The 17,908-nt window shown below is 41.9% G+C and overlaps 1 protein-coding gene across 2 annotated transcripts in view; it reads right to left on the reverse strand.

Moving 5' to 3' along the window:
- Positions 1–15,439: 15,439 nt before the first annotated feature.
- Positions 15,440–17,908, reverse strand: part of LOC142742677 (interleukin-1 receptor type 1-like) — a 72,255-nt gene continuing 69,786 nt past the window's right edge. For both annotated transcript variants that reach the window (XM_075852683.1, XM_075852682.1), the window contains one exon: positions 15,440–16,176. In XM_075852683.1, coding sequence (XP_075708798.1) covers positions 15,815–16,176 — 362 coding nt within the window. In that variant the 3' untranslated portion in view covers positions 15,440–15,814. The remainder of the gene's footprint in view (positions 16,177–17,908) is intronic.

Consider the following 17,908-nt stretch of genomic DNA (forward strand, 5'->3'; position numbering starts at 1 on the left):
CAATACCTGCATTTCCCACTTTGTTGCAAGCACTTGATTTTTGGCCTCAGACGCGCTCCGTACATGCACTGTTGCCACTCTTTGGATCGATGCCGTTGTACACACACGTTGCCCAGGTGACAAGCAAGCTGACGTAGTCACATGCGCCACGTTGCTACGGTTTATGTGTGCGTGGAACATCATGCCGGTTGCGTGCCGATTTGACTATTACACAGGTGTGTTGTGAATTTTCTTAGTATTGCTACACTATATATACCTCAGTCTTTTAGTTAGGGCTTATTCAGACGAACGAGTGTAAACTCGGACGTGTCCTATTTTTTCACGGGCCCTTCACACGGTCCGTTAAAACAACGGCCGTGTGAACAGCCCCATTGAATTGCATAAATCCGTGTGCCATACGTTTTTTTTAACGGACAGCACACGGACTTATAAAAAATGTTTCTGAATAAACCCTTAATTTTTACCTCCTAATAAAAGCTGCTCATTTAGCGAAACGTGCGTCTAGGTGTCGGTCCTCGTTGCTATCACGTATACACAAGCATGTCCCGGGGTAAGTCCTTCTTTCTCCGATTTCAATGTCCATACTATGGGACAGGTCCACCAGCTATGATATGTGGATGTTTCTCTGATTTCATCTGTCCTTTTTGTGACTGAATAGGCCCGCTGTAGGGTTTGTCAGCGGACATTATATTTGTCTTTTTGGGAACTATACTATGTTTTTCTATGAATATATTTATACCGCATATGGCTATTTAACCCATATCCATTCGCTATAGATTTCAAAGTCTTATACTAAGGAAATACTTTTGTATTTCGGTTTGTCATTTTATCATTTACATTGTTATATATTTAGATATATGATATGGCTATTATTTTTTGCTATATCTTGTTTGTATGAGCCTACAGTTTGTGTATGCTAACTGTATGGAGGTGCTTTTTGTGCATTTGGGATTTGTCATCTTATGTCCTCCTATGTCTCCAATATTTTACCTGACTGTATTATTGTATTTTAATGATCACTTAGAAGAAGTATAAGAAGAGTATTACATAGGATAAGCATGGTGCTACAGAGAGAAAGCAGGTTTAAAAAAAAGGAAAAACATGGTGTTAAATAGAAGAATGGTGTTACATTAGATAAGAATGGTGTTACATAGAATTAGAAGGTTATTACATAGGATAAGCATGGTTTTACATAGAATAAGGAGGGTATTACATAGGATAAACATGGTGTTATATAAAAATAAGTTTTTTTTTTACATTGGATAAGCACGGTGTTACATAGAATAAGAAAGTTTTTACATCGGATAAGTATGGTATTACATAGAATGAGAAGGTTATTAAATAGGATAAGGGTATTAACCCCTAAAGAACATGGACTAGTTTGCACGTTCAGGACGCAGCCCCATTTTTCAAATCTGACGTGTCAATTTATGTGCTAATAACTTTGGAATGCTTTTACCTATCCAAGCGATTCTGAGATTGTTTTCTCGTGACACATTATACTTAAAGGCATAAAGGCATAAAGGAGAAAAAGCACCCCAACATTTGGAAACTAATTTCTCCCGATTCCAGCAATACCCCATAAGTGCTCATAAACTGCTGTTTGGACACACGGCAGAGGTCAAAAGGGAAGTATCACCATTCGGAGCTCAAATTTAGCTGGAATGGTTTTCGGGTGCCACGTCACATATGCAAAGTGCCTGCAGGACCAAAACAGTAGGAACCCACCAACAGTGACCCCATTTGGGAAACTACACCCCTTAAGGAATCTATCTAGGGGTATAGTAAGCATTTAGACCCCACTTGTCTTTTGCAGATTTTATTGGAATTAGGCCTGATTTACACGAGCATGTGCGTTTTGCGCGCGCAAAAAACGCTGCGTTTTGCGCGCGCAAAAGGCACTTGACAGCTCCGTGTGTCATCCGTGTATGATGCGCGGCTGCGTGATTTTCGCGCAGCCGCCATCATAGAGATGAGGCTAGTCGACGCCCGTCACTGTCCAAGGTGCTGAAAGAGCTAACTGATCGGCAGTAACTCTTTCAGCACCCTCGACAGTGAGTTCCGATCACAATATACACCAACCTGTGAATCAAAAAAAGACGTTCATACTTACCATGAACTTCCTGCTTCCTCCAGTCCGGTCTCCCGGCCGTTGCCTTGGTGACGCGTCCCTCTCTTGTCATCCGGCCCCACCTCCCAGGATGACGCGGCAGTCCATGAGACCGCTGCAGCCTGTGATTGGCTGCAGCCTGTGCTTGGCCTGTGATTGGCTGCAGCTGTCACTTGGACTGAATTGTCATCCCGGGAGGTCGGACTGGAGGAAGAAGCCGGGAGTTATCGGTATGTCAGAACCTCTTGCTTTTTTTACACGTATATGTATATTGTGATCGGAAGTCACTGTCCATGGTGCTGAACCAGTTTAACTCTTTCAGCACCGTAGACAGTGACTGTCTCCTGCCGTCGCGTACCCGAACATTTTTTGCCGGGTTCGGTCAAAACAAGTTCGGCCGAACCCGGTGAAGTTCGGTGCGCTCATCTCTAATTTGACACTCCGTTTGGATGTTTGTAAACAGAAAAGCACGTGGTGCTTTTATGTTTACATTCATCCTTTTGACAGCTCTTGCGCGAATCACGCAGTTCGCACGGAAGTGCTTCCGTGCGGCATGCGTGGTTTTCACGCACCCATTGACTTCAATGGGTGCGTGATGCGCGAAAAACGCACGATTATAGAACATGTCGTGAGTTTTACGCAACGCACTCGCGCTGCGCAAAATTCACGCATCGTCTACACTGCCCCATAGACTAATATATGTGCGTACCACACGCGTGAAAAGCACGCGCGTCGCACGCGCGTATATTACGCTCGTGTAAATGAGGCCTTAGGCTGTAAAAATGAATCTCAACATTTTTTCCACTAAAAAGTTGCATTTTTTAATTTTCACAAGGGATAAAGTAGAAAAAGCACCACACAACATTTGTAAAGCAATTTCTCCAGGGTACGGAAATACCCCACATGTGGTCATAAACTGCTGTTTGGACACACGGCAGGGCTCAGAAAAGCAGGAGCGCTATTTGGCATGCAGATTTTGCTGGATTGGTTTTTGGGTGCAATGTCGCATTTGCAAAACCCTAAGGTGCCAGAGTACAAAGTAAGCCCCCAAGAAGTGACAACATTTTGGAAACTACACCCCTCAAGGCATTTAATATTTGCCTGGACATATGACAGAGCTCAGAAGTGAAGAGCAACATACGCATTTGAGGTGATTTTCACAGCATTGGCCCCCAATTGCAGGGCTCTGAGGTCAAATAGTAAAACAAACCCCCAAGTAGTGACCCCTATTTTGTAAACTGCACCCCTTAAGGCATTTTAAGGGGTATAGTGAGCATTTTTCCCCCCACAGGTGTTTTTCCATTAGTAATTAACCCCTTCCCGACATTTGACGTATGGGTAGGGGAAGTTTGGAACTGACTCACGGAGTGAACCCGCTCCATACGATGCGGGTGTCGGCTGTATGTTACAGCCGACACTTCACAGTAACGAGCGGGATCCTGCTCGTTTAACTCGTTAAAATGCCGAGGTCAATAGCGACCGAGGCATTTAAATAGTTAGAGGGGTGCGACCCCCTCTAGCAGCTCATCGCGCCCCACGCAATGCAATCACAGGGTGGCGATGGTTGCTATGGCTGCCTGGGGGCCAAATAAAGGGCCTCTGGCAGGGCTTAATAGGGCTTAATAGAAGTATGTCAGAAAGAAGTATGTCAGAAAGAGCGTGCAAGCGATCCAACGATCGCTGGTTGAAGTCTCCTTGGGGAACTAATAAAAAAAGTAAAGATTAGTAAAATAAAGTTGTTGCTTTTTGTGTAAAAAAAAATTAAATAAATTAAAAGTAAAAAAAAAACCTTTTCCAATTTCCCCCTAGAGCATAGTTAACAAATGAATAAATAAACATAATTGGTATCACTGCATCCGTAAAAGTCTTAGCTATTACAATATATCATTATTTACGTAAAAAATAATAATTGTAAACACCAGAATCGCTATTTTTTTGTCACCTCATCTCCCACAAAAAAATGGAATAAAAAGTGATCAAAATATCGCATGTACCCCAAAATGATATCATTAAAACCTACAGCTTGTCTCGCAAAAAAATAAGCCCTCATACCACTTAATCGACGGAAAAATAAAAAAGTTATGGCTCTCAGAATTTGGCGACACAAAATAAAAAAAATTTTTTACACTTAGTTTTGTACTTGTAAAAGTAGTAAAATATAGAAAAAACTATATATATTCGGTATCAACATAATCGTATTGACCCACAAAATAAAGTTAACATGTTGTTTTAATTGCACAGTGAATTCTGTAAAAACTATGTCGGAATCACGGTTTTTTTTTCATTTTCTACTCCACAAATAATTTTTCCCCGTTTCCTAGTACATTATATGGCACAATAAATGCAGATACGAAAAACTACAACTCGTCCCGCAAAAGTCAAGCCCTCATAGGACTATACCGACGGAAAAATAAAAAAGTTATGGCTTTTGGAATGTGAAAATTTAAATCTGAAAGTTGTTTACGACGGGAAGGGGATGGTGCAAAGTGAATATTGCAATTTTCCGCTGATATGCCATTTTAGTGCACAATATGTTGTGCCCAGATTGTGGCACCGAAGACACACATCTTGTAAACTGGTAGGCTGGTTCCCCTGGGTATGGCGAAGCTATATGTAATGACGGGGTAGGGAGACAGACAGGTGAGCCCTAATCTACCTGCCACTCAGTCCCTGCCTACTTGCAACGGCATCACCAGTACAGAGCACTGCTCCAAATGCATGGAGCCAACAAGGAGTACAAAAACAGGGGTATGCTACGTAAAATAACCATTAGCAAGAGGAGTGGCGTCGATACCCACTACCGGGACAGGTTTAGGCAAATCGATCAATGGCATAGCTAGAGACATAGCAAATTCCACAGACATAATATTAGCAGAAGACCCTGAATCCACGAAGGCACTGCCGGCAGCAGACTTACAACCAAAAGAGACCTGAAAGGGAAGCAAGATTTTATTAGGTTTCATATTTACGGGAAATACCTGTGCGCCCAAGTGACCTCCCCAATGATCACTTAGGCGCGGAAGTTTTCCGGCTGCTTATCCTTACGCCTAGGACAGTTGTTCACTTGATGCTTGTCATCCCCACAGTAGAAGCAGAGACCATTCTTCCTGCGGAACTCTCTACGTTGTTGGGGAGACACGGAGGCCCCGAGTTGCATAGGTTCATCCGAGTCTTCCGTGGAAGAACGAAGCAACTGAACGTCGGGAGCCATCATGGGGGAGTCAGAGGAGAAGGCACAAAAACGTTCAAGTCGTCGTTCCCTGAGACGTCGGTCAAGACGTACCGCTAAAGCCATAACCTGATCTACGGAGTCAGAAGAGGGATAGCTAACTAACAGGTCTTTCAGGGCGTTCGACAGACCCAACCTAAACTGGCACCTTAGGGCAGGGTCATTCCACCGAGAAGCTACACACCACTTCCTAAAGTCAGAACAGTACTCCTCAACAGGTCTCTTACCCTGACGTAAGGTCACCAGCTGACTCTCGGCAAAGGCAGTCTTATCAGTCTCGTCATATATGAGCCCGAGAGCAGAAAAGAAAAGATCAACAGAGGAAAGTTCAGGGGCGTCAGGAGCCAAGGAGAAGGCCCATTCTTGGGGCCCGTCCTGGAGCCGGGACATAAATATACCCACTCTCTGGCTCTCAGAACCTGAGGAGTGGGGCTTTAAGCATAAATAGAGTCTACAACTCTCCCGAAAGGAGAAAAAAGTCTTCCGGTCCCCTGAGAACCGGTCAGGCAACTTGAGGTGGGGTTCAAGAGGTGAGGTGTGGGGCACTACGAGGGTAGCATCATGCTGGTTGCCCCTCTGAGCCAGGGCTTGGACCTGTAGGGAGAGGCCCTGCATTTGCTGAGCCAGGGTCTCAAGGGGGTCCATAGTTGTGTCAGGGACCAGTGTAGAAAAGGTATATGGGCCTGTGATTATGTAATGACGGGGTAGGGAGACAGACAGGTGAGCCCTAATCTACCCGCCACTCAGTCCCTGCCTACTTGCAACGACTCGTCCTAGGCGACGGCGTACAACTGGGCGACGGTCCCTACGCTCAATAAGTGCACGACAGACAAACAGACAAGGGTACACAGAAGTTAGGGAAATGGGGCAGTTGCCCACGGCAGCACCGTGAGCAATGAGAGGAGTGAACTAGCCGAGTCAAACCAGGAGTGTACGAGGTACCAAACGCAGAGCAGGAGAATTGTCAGTAAAGCCAGGGTCAAAATGAAGCAGAGGACAAATAGTTCAAGCAGCAGCAGCAGAGCCAGGAAACAGACAGATTCACAGGCAAAGGAGGAGCAGGAAATGCAGGTATAAATAGACAGAGGTTGGGAGCTATCTCCGTCTGGCCAGGCTGTGATAGGCTCTCCCACTCCTAAGCCTCCCAGCCTGACTGGTAGAAGATGGAGTCACTCTCTCAGACTTAGGAGCAGGTGCAGACTGAATACCCACGGGCGTTGACACAGAAGCTGTGTCTGGCAGATCCTTTACACTATATATGTGGACGTAAACTGCTGTTTGGGCAAGCTGTAGGGTTCAGAAGGGGGGAGCGCCATTTGGCTTTTGGAAGCAGATTTTGCTTGGCAGTTGTTCTGTTTGGAGTTTTACTGGTACTTCAGTTTATAACAAATGAGCACTGAAGAGTCCTGCATTCTGGGTGGATTCTGCTTAGAGTGCAGGACACTACATGGATTACAAGACTCTTCAATGATCATTTACGGCGTCCGGAGAAAAGAAAGCACTTGGTACTCATCAATCTATCTGTCCTATTGTTGCGTGTATAAAAAAGAGAATTTGGAACTCAATCACCCCTATGCTGTACAGACATATATGTCTATGGGCATATAGATAAAGTATAGTCATAACAGTATATTTTAAAGTAATTGTGCCATAGCAATGTATATTCTATGCAATGGTGAGGTAGATGCTATGTACACTGAATATTTGGAGCAAATACTATCAAGCGGTGTCCATCGACAGACCTGTATCCCAAGGGTACCATCGCCAGTTTTTCTGTATTGAACCATTGATTAGTGTATTGCACCATTCATGTCCACAACCACAGTGTGGTCCAACCCTACTTTTACTTTCTACATGCCATTAGTTCAGAGGCCCCCTGTGTAGGCAATTGCCTATTTGGTCAGATCCAGTCTTGCTCCCCTGTAAAATTTTTATGCATCAGTATGTGATGTTGGTTCATGAGACAGGCATTAAAAAAATAGCATTGCTACAGAGCTGCACTAAGGCTTAACACCAGTGGGGAGATTTATTAACCCCTTGCGTACCTTTGACGTAATAGTACGTCGCTGGCCACTTATGCCAGCGTACCTTCGACGTACTATTACGGCGCAGGAATAAACTGTCACTATGTGAAATCACATAGTGACAGAACAGCGGCGGCAGCTGTCATTGACAGCTAACCGTCTCTGCTACCGGCCTGGGGACCAATTAGCAGTCCCCAATGCCGGCGATTGCTGTGATTGGTCAGTCTCTGAAGACTGACCAATCACAGCCGTCTGTGACGTCGTCTGCAGGAGAAAGCTCCTGTCACTTTCTGTGCTCGCTCCATCTTCATCGGATGTCGGCTGTAATATACAGCCGACATCCCACTGCAACTACAGCGATCACTGTCCTCTCCGATCGCTGTAGTTTAACCCCTTAAATGCCGCTGTCAATAGCGACAGCGGCATTTAAGTGATTGATACAGAGGGAGGGGGCTCCCTCTGCACCCCATTGCCCCCCCAGCGAAAAATCGCGGGGTTCTGATGGTTGCAATGGCAACCAGGAAGCCTAGCAACGGCTTCCTGGTTGCCAGGTACGGGAGCCTATTAGGTCCTGCCCAAGGCAGGACGTAATAGGCTCAACTGTCAGTTGTAAAGTGACAGTTACAATACACTGCACTACATCAGTACATACAGAAGTAGTGCAGTGTATTGTGCAGGGGATCAGAAGATCAGATCTTCCAGTCCCCTAGTATGTGTAAAATAAAAAGTGACAAAAAAGTAAAAAAAAAAGTGAAAAAAAAGTTAAAAAAAAAGTTTTAGATAAATAAATAAATACAAGTTTTACGTAATAAAAACAATAATCGCCTTGTTTCCCTGATCAAGCCCTTTATAATTAGAAAAAAAATGAAAAAAAAGACAAAAACTAGACATAATAGGTATCGCCGCGTTCGTATCGGCCTGACCTAAAAAAATATCATATTATTTATCCCGCACGGTGAACACCGTAAAAAAAATACCATAAAAAACAATGGCAGAATTTCCTTTTTTGGTCACGTTGTTTCCAAAAAAATGGAATAAAAAGTGATCAAAAAGTCGCGCGTAGCCAAACATGGTACCAATAAAAACGACAGTGTGTCACGCAAAAAATGTATGTACTCTGCACAGATTACATATGCCCCCACATTATAAACTGAAACACCAGTAAAACACTAAACAAAACTACTACCAAGCAAAATCTGCGCTCCAAAAGCCAAATGGCGCTCCTTCTGGGCCTGGCAGTGTGCCCAAACAGCGGTTTATGACCACATATGGGGTATTACCGTACTCTGGAGAACAGTTTAACAATTTATGGGGCGTATGTCTCCAGTGGTACAAGCTGGGCCCAACACATTGGGCACTGAAATAGCATATATGTGGAAAATGTCAATTTTCAATCTGCAACATCCACTGTGCACTAATTTCTGCAAAACCTTTGGGGGTCAAAATGCTCACTACACTTCTAGATGAATTCCTTGAGGGGTGTAGTTTCCTAAATGGGGTCACTTCTCGGGAGTTTTCACTGTACTGGTACCTCAGCGCAATGCAACATGGCGTCAAAAACAAATTTTGTAAAATCTCCACTCCAAAAACGAAATTTCACTTTTTCCGTTTAGACCCTTGCCGTATGTCCAAATAGCCGTTTACAACCACATATGGGGTATTTCCGTAATCAGGAGAAATTGTGTAACACATTTTGGGGTGTCTTTTCTCCTGTATTCCTTGTGGAAATGAAAAATTCTGAGCTAAAGCTACAGGTTATATTTCACGGACCAATTCTAATAAAATCTATAAAACACCTGAGGGCTCAAAATGCTCACTACACCTCTAATTTAATTCTTTCAGGGGTATAGTCTCCAAATTGGGATCACATCTGGGGAATTTCTACTGTACTGGTACTTCAGGGACTCTCGACATGGCCCCCAGAAACCAATTCAGCAAAATCTGAGCTGCAAAATCCAAATGGTGCTCCGTCCCTTCTGAGCCCTGCCATGGGTCCAAACAGCAGTTTATTACCACATATGGGGTATTTCCGTAATCAGGAGAAATTGCTTTACAAATGTTGAGGTGCTTTTTCTCCTTTATTCCTTATAAAAATTAGAAAATTCTGTGTTTTTTCCAAAAAAAAGTCTCTTTTCATCTTCACAGACTAATTCCAATAAATTCAGCAAAAAACCTGTGGGGTCAAAATGATAACTATACCACTAGAAAAATTCCTTGAGGGGTATAGTTTCCAAAATGGGGTCACTTTTGGGGGGATTCCACTGTTTAGGTCCCTCCAGGGCGTTGCAAACGTGACACGGCACTGAAAACCATTCCAGTAAAATCAGAGCTCCAAAATCCAAATGGCGCTCCCTCCCTTCTGAGCCCTGCTGTGGGTCCAAACAGCAGTTTATTACCACATATGGGGTATTTCCGTAATCGCGAGAAATTGCTTTACAAATGTTGGGGTGCTTTCTCTCCTTTATTTCTTGCAAAAATTAGAAATTTTTACGTTTTTCCAGAAAAAAAGTAGATTTTCATTTTCACAGACTAACTCCAGAAAATATAGCAAAATACCTGTGGGGTCAAAATGCTAACTATACCCCTAGATAAATTCCCTGAGGTGTGTAGTTTAAAAAATGGGGGTCACTTTCGGGGGTTTCCACTGTTTTGGCACCACAAGACCTCTTCAAACCTGACATGGTGCCTAAAATATATTCTGAAAAAAGGAGGCCCCAAAATCCAAGAGGTGCTCCTTTGCTTCTGAGGCCTGTGTTTCAGTCCATTAGCACACTAGGGCCACATGTGGGATATTTCTAAAAACTGCAGAATCTGGGCAATGAATATTGAGTTGCGTTTCTCAGGTAAAACCTTCTGTGGTACAGAAGAAAATGTATTACATATGAATTTTGTAAAAAAAAATGAAATTTGAAAATTTCAGCTCTACTTTCCTTCAATTCCTGTAAAACGCCTAAAGAGTTGAAACACTTTCTGAATGCTGTTTTAGATACTTTGAGGGGTGCAGTTTTCAAAATGGGGTGTTTTATGGGGGTTTCTAATATATAGGGCACTCAAAACCACTTCAGAACTGAACTCGTCCCTGAAAAAATCGCTTTTTGAAATTTTCTTAAAAATATGACAAATTGCTGCTAAAGTTCTAAGCCTTGTGAGGTCATAGAAAAATAAAAGAATGTTCAAAAAACGATGCAAACATAAAGTAGACATATGGGATATGTTAATTGGTAACTATTTTGTGTGGTATTACCATCTGTTTTACAAGCAGATACATTTAAAATGGGAAAAATCATAATTTCTTCATATTTTCGCTAAATGTTGGTGTTTTTCACAAATAAGGAATGAATTTATCGACCAAATTTTTGCACTAAACTAAAGTCCAATGTGTCACGAGAAAACAATCTCAGAATCAATTGGATAGGTAAAAGCATTCCGGAGTTCTTACCACATAAAGTGATACATGTCAGATTTGAAAAAATGGGTCTGGTCCTCAAGGCCAAAATGAGCTGGGTACTCAAGGGGTTAATGTTGTGACCATGGTTCCCTGCTCCTTTACACAGTTAAAAAAAATAGATCAAACAATTCCTATTTATATATATTTATTTATTATTTGCAGGAGTGTGCACAAATTTTATTTTTTTTAAATAACTTGCATTGCAGATTCGATCTCTAAAAAGCAGCATGTAATATTATTGGCAAGATCTTAGATTCCTGAATCTATTGCAATAAGCTGCAGTATTTGATCCAGTGGAATGGGTATGGCACTGAGGAGAATTCTTGGGAACCAGAAGAAAATGTGCATGCTCCTAGGTTTGCAAAATAATTTCATCACAGATATCTTAACAAGACAGCCCCTAGGATGTCCAGAAGAAATAATGGAATAAAGGGAGTACTGTCAGGAATTACATCCGGAAACTCTTGTGTCCCAGGCAGAAGTTCTTCTCATTGAGCGACTGGTGTTGCTGGAGAACTCCAATACTGAATCTATTGTCTAAGTTCTTTTGATTCTTTTTTTTTTTAATACAATTTTGATTACATTTTTCAAAAATATGACAAACAATGAGGGCCTCAACACTAGACACTCATGGAATTCCCATGGAATAACACAGAACAACAACATGCAGGCTGCGACACTATCCAAGTTTATAAACCAGCAAAAATTGAAAAGTACAGAGCAAGATACATACACAAGTATCTGACACCGTGCGGTTGTCTTGATTCTTGCCACTTAAGATTCCTTGCATTGTTTACAACAAACCTGGCCCTTGTACTTCCTCCTTTCCAAACTATTAAGTTTCTTACCCCTAGTCTAGTTTACTGCTGCCTTACTCTACAAACTGTTGTTTCCTGACCACGTATATGCCTTGCACTACAAACTGTTGCTGCTTATTTGTGTACCAAATTCTCATTGCCTCCTGACAAAGTCTCTGCTTATGCTACAAGCTGTTGCTGATTATCTGTGTAATGAACTTGGATTGTTGCCTGACCACGTCTCTGCCTTACACATCGCACTGCCGCCACTTATTTGTGTACCGAACCTGGACTTTTGGGGCACATTCACAGGTGGCGGAATAGCTGTTGAATTCCGCTGCGGACAGTCCGCAATGGAATTCTGCAGCAGCCGTTTTTTACATTTGTTTCTATACATTTTTAGGAAAGTTAGTTCAGACGTTGGAGAAAATAACTGTGCGGAAATCAGGCTGCGGTGCAGAATTTTCCCTCTGCAGCATGCTCATGACATTGCGGAGAAGAAGCGGAATTTCACTGCGGATTTCAGCATTTGCATTGCAAAAACTGAAATCTGTGGCAAGTCCGCTGTGATATCTGCCACGTCTGAATTACCTGTCAAATATGCAAATGTTGGTGCAGATTCGTTGCGTAATTGCCCCAAATCTGCACCAACATTTGCAGCGGAAATATTCTGCCATTTCTGAACGTGCCCTTACTTGACTACTCTTGTATGATCATCCTCCTTCCTGATTATTTCAGCCACTGGACTCTGAATCTGCTTCAAGACTTCGACAATTATATTTAATATGAATCAATTTATGATTGTTGGGTTACCCATTTAACTCCTAACAAAAACTATATTTAGTTTTTTTTGAGTGTTACATTGTAAAAAAGACATATCTTTACATTTGTAAGTGTGTGTTTGGGGAAATCATGTTCTATTTGTTTAGACCCAGCAAAAGCCACAATATGGCTTGGGTGCAACATACGCCTCATTTATGGGGTTTGTGACTACTCAACCAACATAAATGGTGCCTGTGACAATGAACTTTCATAAACTCTGACTGTCCACACATGATAATGGGTCCCACCAACCTCAGTATATCCAATCTTCACATAGAAATACAAATAAGGCTTCGTTCACATCTGCGTTGTGGTCCCGTTCTGACGTTCCGTCTGAGCTTTCCATCAGAACGGAGCACCCTGAACCGACACAAACGGAAACCAGAGGTTTCCATTTCCATCACCATTGATTTCAATGGTGACGGATCTGGTGCCCATGGTTTCCGTTTATTTCTGTTGTGCACTGGACCCGTTGCTTTGCTGGAAACAATAGCAAAGTCGACCTCTGGTTTCCGTTTGTGTCAGTTTGTGTCTGTTCAGGGCCCTGTTCTGACAGAAATCTCAGACGGAACGTCAGAACGGGACCCCAACGCAGATGTGAACGAAGCCTAACAGGCTCTAACTGTGCGTTCTCCAAAAATAGAAGAAATCTATTTACATTCCATTAGTTACTTTCAGGACAATGTCCCTGTTTATTTTCTCAATTTCAACATGCATGATGAAGGGGCACGTGTCCCTGAAACGCCACATGATAATGGATCTCTTGAGAGAGACCACAGCATGCTTCGTATATGAACCCAATATCTGACTATACATGAAAGTGACTACTGGAATGGAAGAAGTTCTGTTTTTGGAGATAGCCCAGTTGGAGCCTGGTATTTGTATTATTTGTAAAGTCCTGTCTACTCAAACCCATGCCAAACAAGTGTCCAGAATTCAGTGAGACAGCCATTGAATCCTGATGGTGTCCCAAGAAACACATCTGTGCTCCTTCTTTACATCTAGTCTTCTTCAGTGCTAATCTCTGACTGCAGAGATTGGCCCAGGAATAGATAGCTACATTTAAGTGGCTTCTGAGTAGATATGCATGTAAGCAAGACCATATGTTGTATTTCTGGCATTATGGCAGAAATAAGATTCGTCACCAGATAGCCCTGCTGAGCCCTCTGATTGGCTGCAGCGGTTACATGATATGTGCACGTAAACAAACACGTGACTGCTGCCGGAGCAACAGCGCTGGATAGCCGGGGTCAAGGATAGGTAAAGTTGCTTGACACTGTGTATTTAATGCATTAAAAGTCAATATAAAGATGGCCACATCTGTATATATATGTGATAGATAGAGATGGTAGAGCAGGATTCTCCTATCCTATTTGTGCAGTGTTTAGAAGACATGAAAGCCGCAGATTGGAAAAATGCCAGGGCTTCTGGTAAGTGTTATATTTCACCCCAATGCTGGTTTCACAGCTTAACTGCTCAATACTGCTACGTATATGATGTCCTCCATATTGCTGTTGTTTCTGAGGGTATTCTACAAAGAGGGGGAGCATGATGTTCTCTTCTCTATGTGTGCAATGTATGGCAGGTATGATAGCAGTTTGGCTCCACCCACAAGCTAAGGGAAAACTGAGAATTACAGACAGAGCCTGAAGAGAGGAAAACTGCTAAAAATTCAGAATACAAGTCATATAATGGCCAGAAATAGTGTTAATCCCCATGTAAACACATATGACAGCTTATTCTAAAAAAGTCACCTGAAAAGTTCACCTGAAATTTTTATATATATATATATATATATATATATATATATATATATATATATAAAAACAAACTGTAATACCCGCCATTTCACACCGACTAACATGACACAGCGACTATTGTATTTCTATTACTGAGTAAAAGTAGTTCATTATTTTAATAGGGTGATTGTGTATCTTGTAATTTGTGTTTTAAGATCCATTACATAACATTCATGAAAATGACATATATTCAAAAATAAAGTAAGGCAGTGCAGTTTGGTGATTGTGATGGTCTCAATGTTTTTAACAAAAACTCCGGTTGACTAGGAAAACTAGCCACTCTTGTCCATGCAGTACACCGTGCTTGCCCCAACCCATTCCCAATAACATTGTGATCAGTAATGTTTCAGACAGTAAGAATGGCCTTTTAAACTCCAACTTCTTCTGGCTCTGGAGACCCACACACAGAAGTGTCTTTATAATCAACACACCGACTATTGATGCTTTCCGGGAGTGGCTCACAGAGGAATGACTAGACTGGATAAAATTGTAGCAAGCCCCCAATTGTGAGAAGTATTTGGTCTCCACAGGTTTGTCCGCTCTAGACATTCCCTACATGCTAGAAGGGCGCCTTGGCAATAAAAAGATCACAAAGTTTCGCCCTGCTGGGCCCACCAGCGATTGGCTATTATCTGTGGGAAAGTGTTCAATTTCCCTGCAGTGTCACCACAGGCATTGCACAGTTTTTATTCACATCAATGGGCCGTCTGTCTAATGCAGGACAGTACAGGTCCTCCAGGGAAATACACCCTCTTTGTATTCACATGCCGCTCGGCCAAAAAACGCACTGAGAAACGCATACGTTTTTACCACAATATGTGAAACCGCGGCAAATCGTGGTAAAGATGCATGCATTTTCTATGCAGTGTTTGGCCTCGCGGCAGAAAGCGCTGCAAGACCGCACCGGCTGAATGCACCCTAAACTGTCTACCCTTCTCTAGATTACCTCCTCTTGTATCAAAAGTGAATAAATAATTAAAAGTATACGGGAAGAAATTACAAAGGCAAACACTGTATGCCTCTCTTATTTTTAAAGGTCATATAAACTCTGATATGATCATTATTTGTTGGTTCAGTGTTAACTTCAGTGATCTAAATAATCGAAATCAAATTTTAAGCGCACGGCAAACTTTTCAGGCACGGATCAAACCTAGGCAATTCATTGTCATGGAACTATTAGACAGATGATTAATGCGAATAACTAAATGCATTTCTATGTAATTAAAAGCATTTAATTAGGATCCTATTTACAGGGAAAGATGACAAGAGTCACAGCCATATAACAACATTGTGCCTTAGTCTTACTAGACAGACCTGAGAGTTCAGCAGGCCATACATGAAATCCTATAAAAGTGCAGTTATAATAATAGGAGGTAGTATCCCAAATGGTGGCATTTGTGTCAAAGTGGACAAAGATATCAAGGGAATGCTCTAGGCAGTCACAGTATTGGTATTGAGAGTACTGATGCTTTTTGTCCTTCAAGCATAAACAAGGGGCTAGTGTTTTAGTTTTTTTTTGTCTTTTTTGAATACATGTAAGGTTTGATATAAGCGCAGCAATGTACAGTATCCAAGCCATTAAAACTCAATCTTCTGAATGTATGTAGTGCAGTTCCTTGTCAGAATGACGCTGGGCTGGAGGCATCTGATATCGGATATTTTTCCAAAACCTTGTGTTAGGTGATAGAGCTGATTCTGTGAATTCTCCTTTCCATTGCACAACGCCTTGCTTCTGTTTGATATATTTAAGTGATTCAGGCATGTCTGTGTAGTCTGTTATCTTTTCCATTTCAATCAAAATCACTTTGATTTTATTCCGAATGAGGGCATCATACATGGCTATTTTCTGTTCAAAGTCATCACCCTGCTTTTCACAGAATAAGTTTCCTAAGACAATAATTATTCTTCTGCTTTGTGAGATCGTCTCATCTATAAGGTCCGCCATAGCTGAAAAAACATAAGAATAGTTCTACATTTAAAAAAAGTCAAAATCTATAAGTCACTACACAAGTCCCTGCTCTTAGTCCATTCACAGAACCCAGGCACCATTGATATTTCTGCTGATAGCACTGGGAGGGCTGCTCTCCTCTGCTATCTAAATCAGTCCCACTTATAAATATCTTCCTTATGTGGGATTTTATTTAAAAAAAGGCACTAAAAAAAAAGCTTGAATCCTGTATCAAAAACTGCAATACAAAAAAAACAGCGGTTGTGGTTTTGTAAAAATAGGGAGTAATGGAATCAAACATATGGCTGCATGGTCCCCCTCCCCAAACTAGAGACTAGAAAAATGTGACAATGTTACAAAAACCCGACTAGAACGCTGTGCGTGAATCCAGCTTACACTAGGGAATTGCTCACACCGCAATTCGCTAATATAATACTTAGGCTGGATTCATACACACAGCGTTTTGTGTCGTTTTCGTGTGTTTTTCGTGGCATTTTTAATGGCTTTTTTGCTGGGTTTTGTCATGCTGTTTTTAGTGCGGTTTTTAGATGTTACATTAAAGTCTATAGTAAAAAATTAAATGCACAAGACACAACTTATTTTTGGTTTGAGTCATTTTTGAGGAGTTTTTTTTTAGTGCGGCCAGAAGTTACATTAAAATCTATAGTAAATTATCAAACGCACTACATACAACTGCGTTTTGTTTATGGCGTTTTTGAGGCAATTTTGTAGTTGTTTTTTTTCCAATTGCAGCACGGTCTGGGCATGGCATGTACAAAATGACACCAAATGAAAAACGCCACTGAAAACATCATAAAAAAACACATGCTACATTTGAAAATTGCTAGCGTTTTTAGAAGCATTTTTGGATGCAGTTTAAAAAGCTAGAGAAATTCTTTGTTTGGAGGAGGCCTTAAATTGGTTCCAATTGTAGAGGTTCACGTTAAAGTGAATGTCTGCCCTTGAAAACTTTTTTTTAATAGGTTAAATATTCTGTGCTAATTAATTTCTTAACATATCTTTATAGCGGTTGGAGCTTTGTTTTTCTAATGGCTCATTCAGATGAGCATATAAGTCGTCCGTGTGACGGCCGTTAAAACTGGCCGTTAAAACAACTGCCGTCACACAGACACATATATTTCAAAAGGGACGTTCACACAGCCGTTGTTTCAACGGAGCGTGTGAAGGGTACGTGAAAAAATAGGACATGTCTTAATTTCTTGCGTTTCACGCATCCCTCCATAGACTTTAGTCTATGTGGGATCCGTGATAACATGACCCACACGGGTGCATTTCGGACGTGAAAAACTGCAGTTTTTCATGTCCGAGGTTGCCCACGCTCGTCTGATTTAAAAGATAACACGCTGGCTGCATGTAGCTGCTACTAGAGTGCGCTCAGCTCCTTAGCTACCTCTAGTGATGACTACAATTAGTCAGCATGTTATCTTTAAAAATCAATGACTATGGAGGGGATATGGAGCTCTCTCTTAGAAAAACAACGTTTCAACCGCTAAAAAGATGTATTAACGGGATTTTCCCATCTTGAATATTTATGGAATATGTTATAAATGTCTGGTAGGAGTGGGTCCCACCTCTGGGACATGCACCTATTTCTAGAACAGGTGCCCAAAACCCTGTTCCAGCTTACTCAGCTCCTCCCGGCCACATCCTGGATAGGTGGTCGGGAGTTACGAAAACAGCCGAGCTCACTGAGCTATGCTGTTTCCGCAA

This window comes from Rhinoderma darwinii, chromosome 2 (assembly GCF_050947455.1).
Source record: "Rhinoderma darwinii isolate aRhiDar2 chromosome 2, aRhiDar2.hap1, whole genome shotgun sequence".
Lineage (NCBI taxonomy): Eukaryota > Metazoa > Chordata > Amphibia > Anura > Rhinodermatidae > Rhinoderma > Rhinoderma darwinii.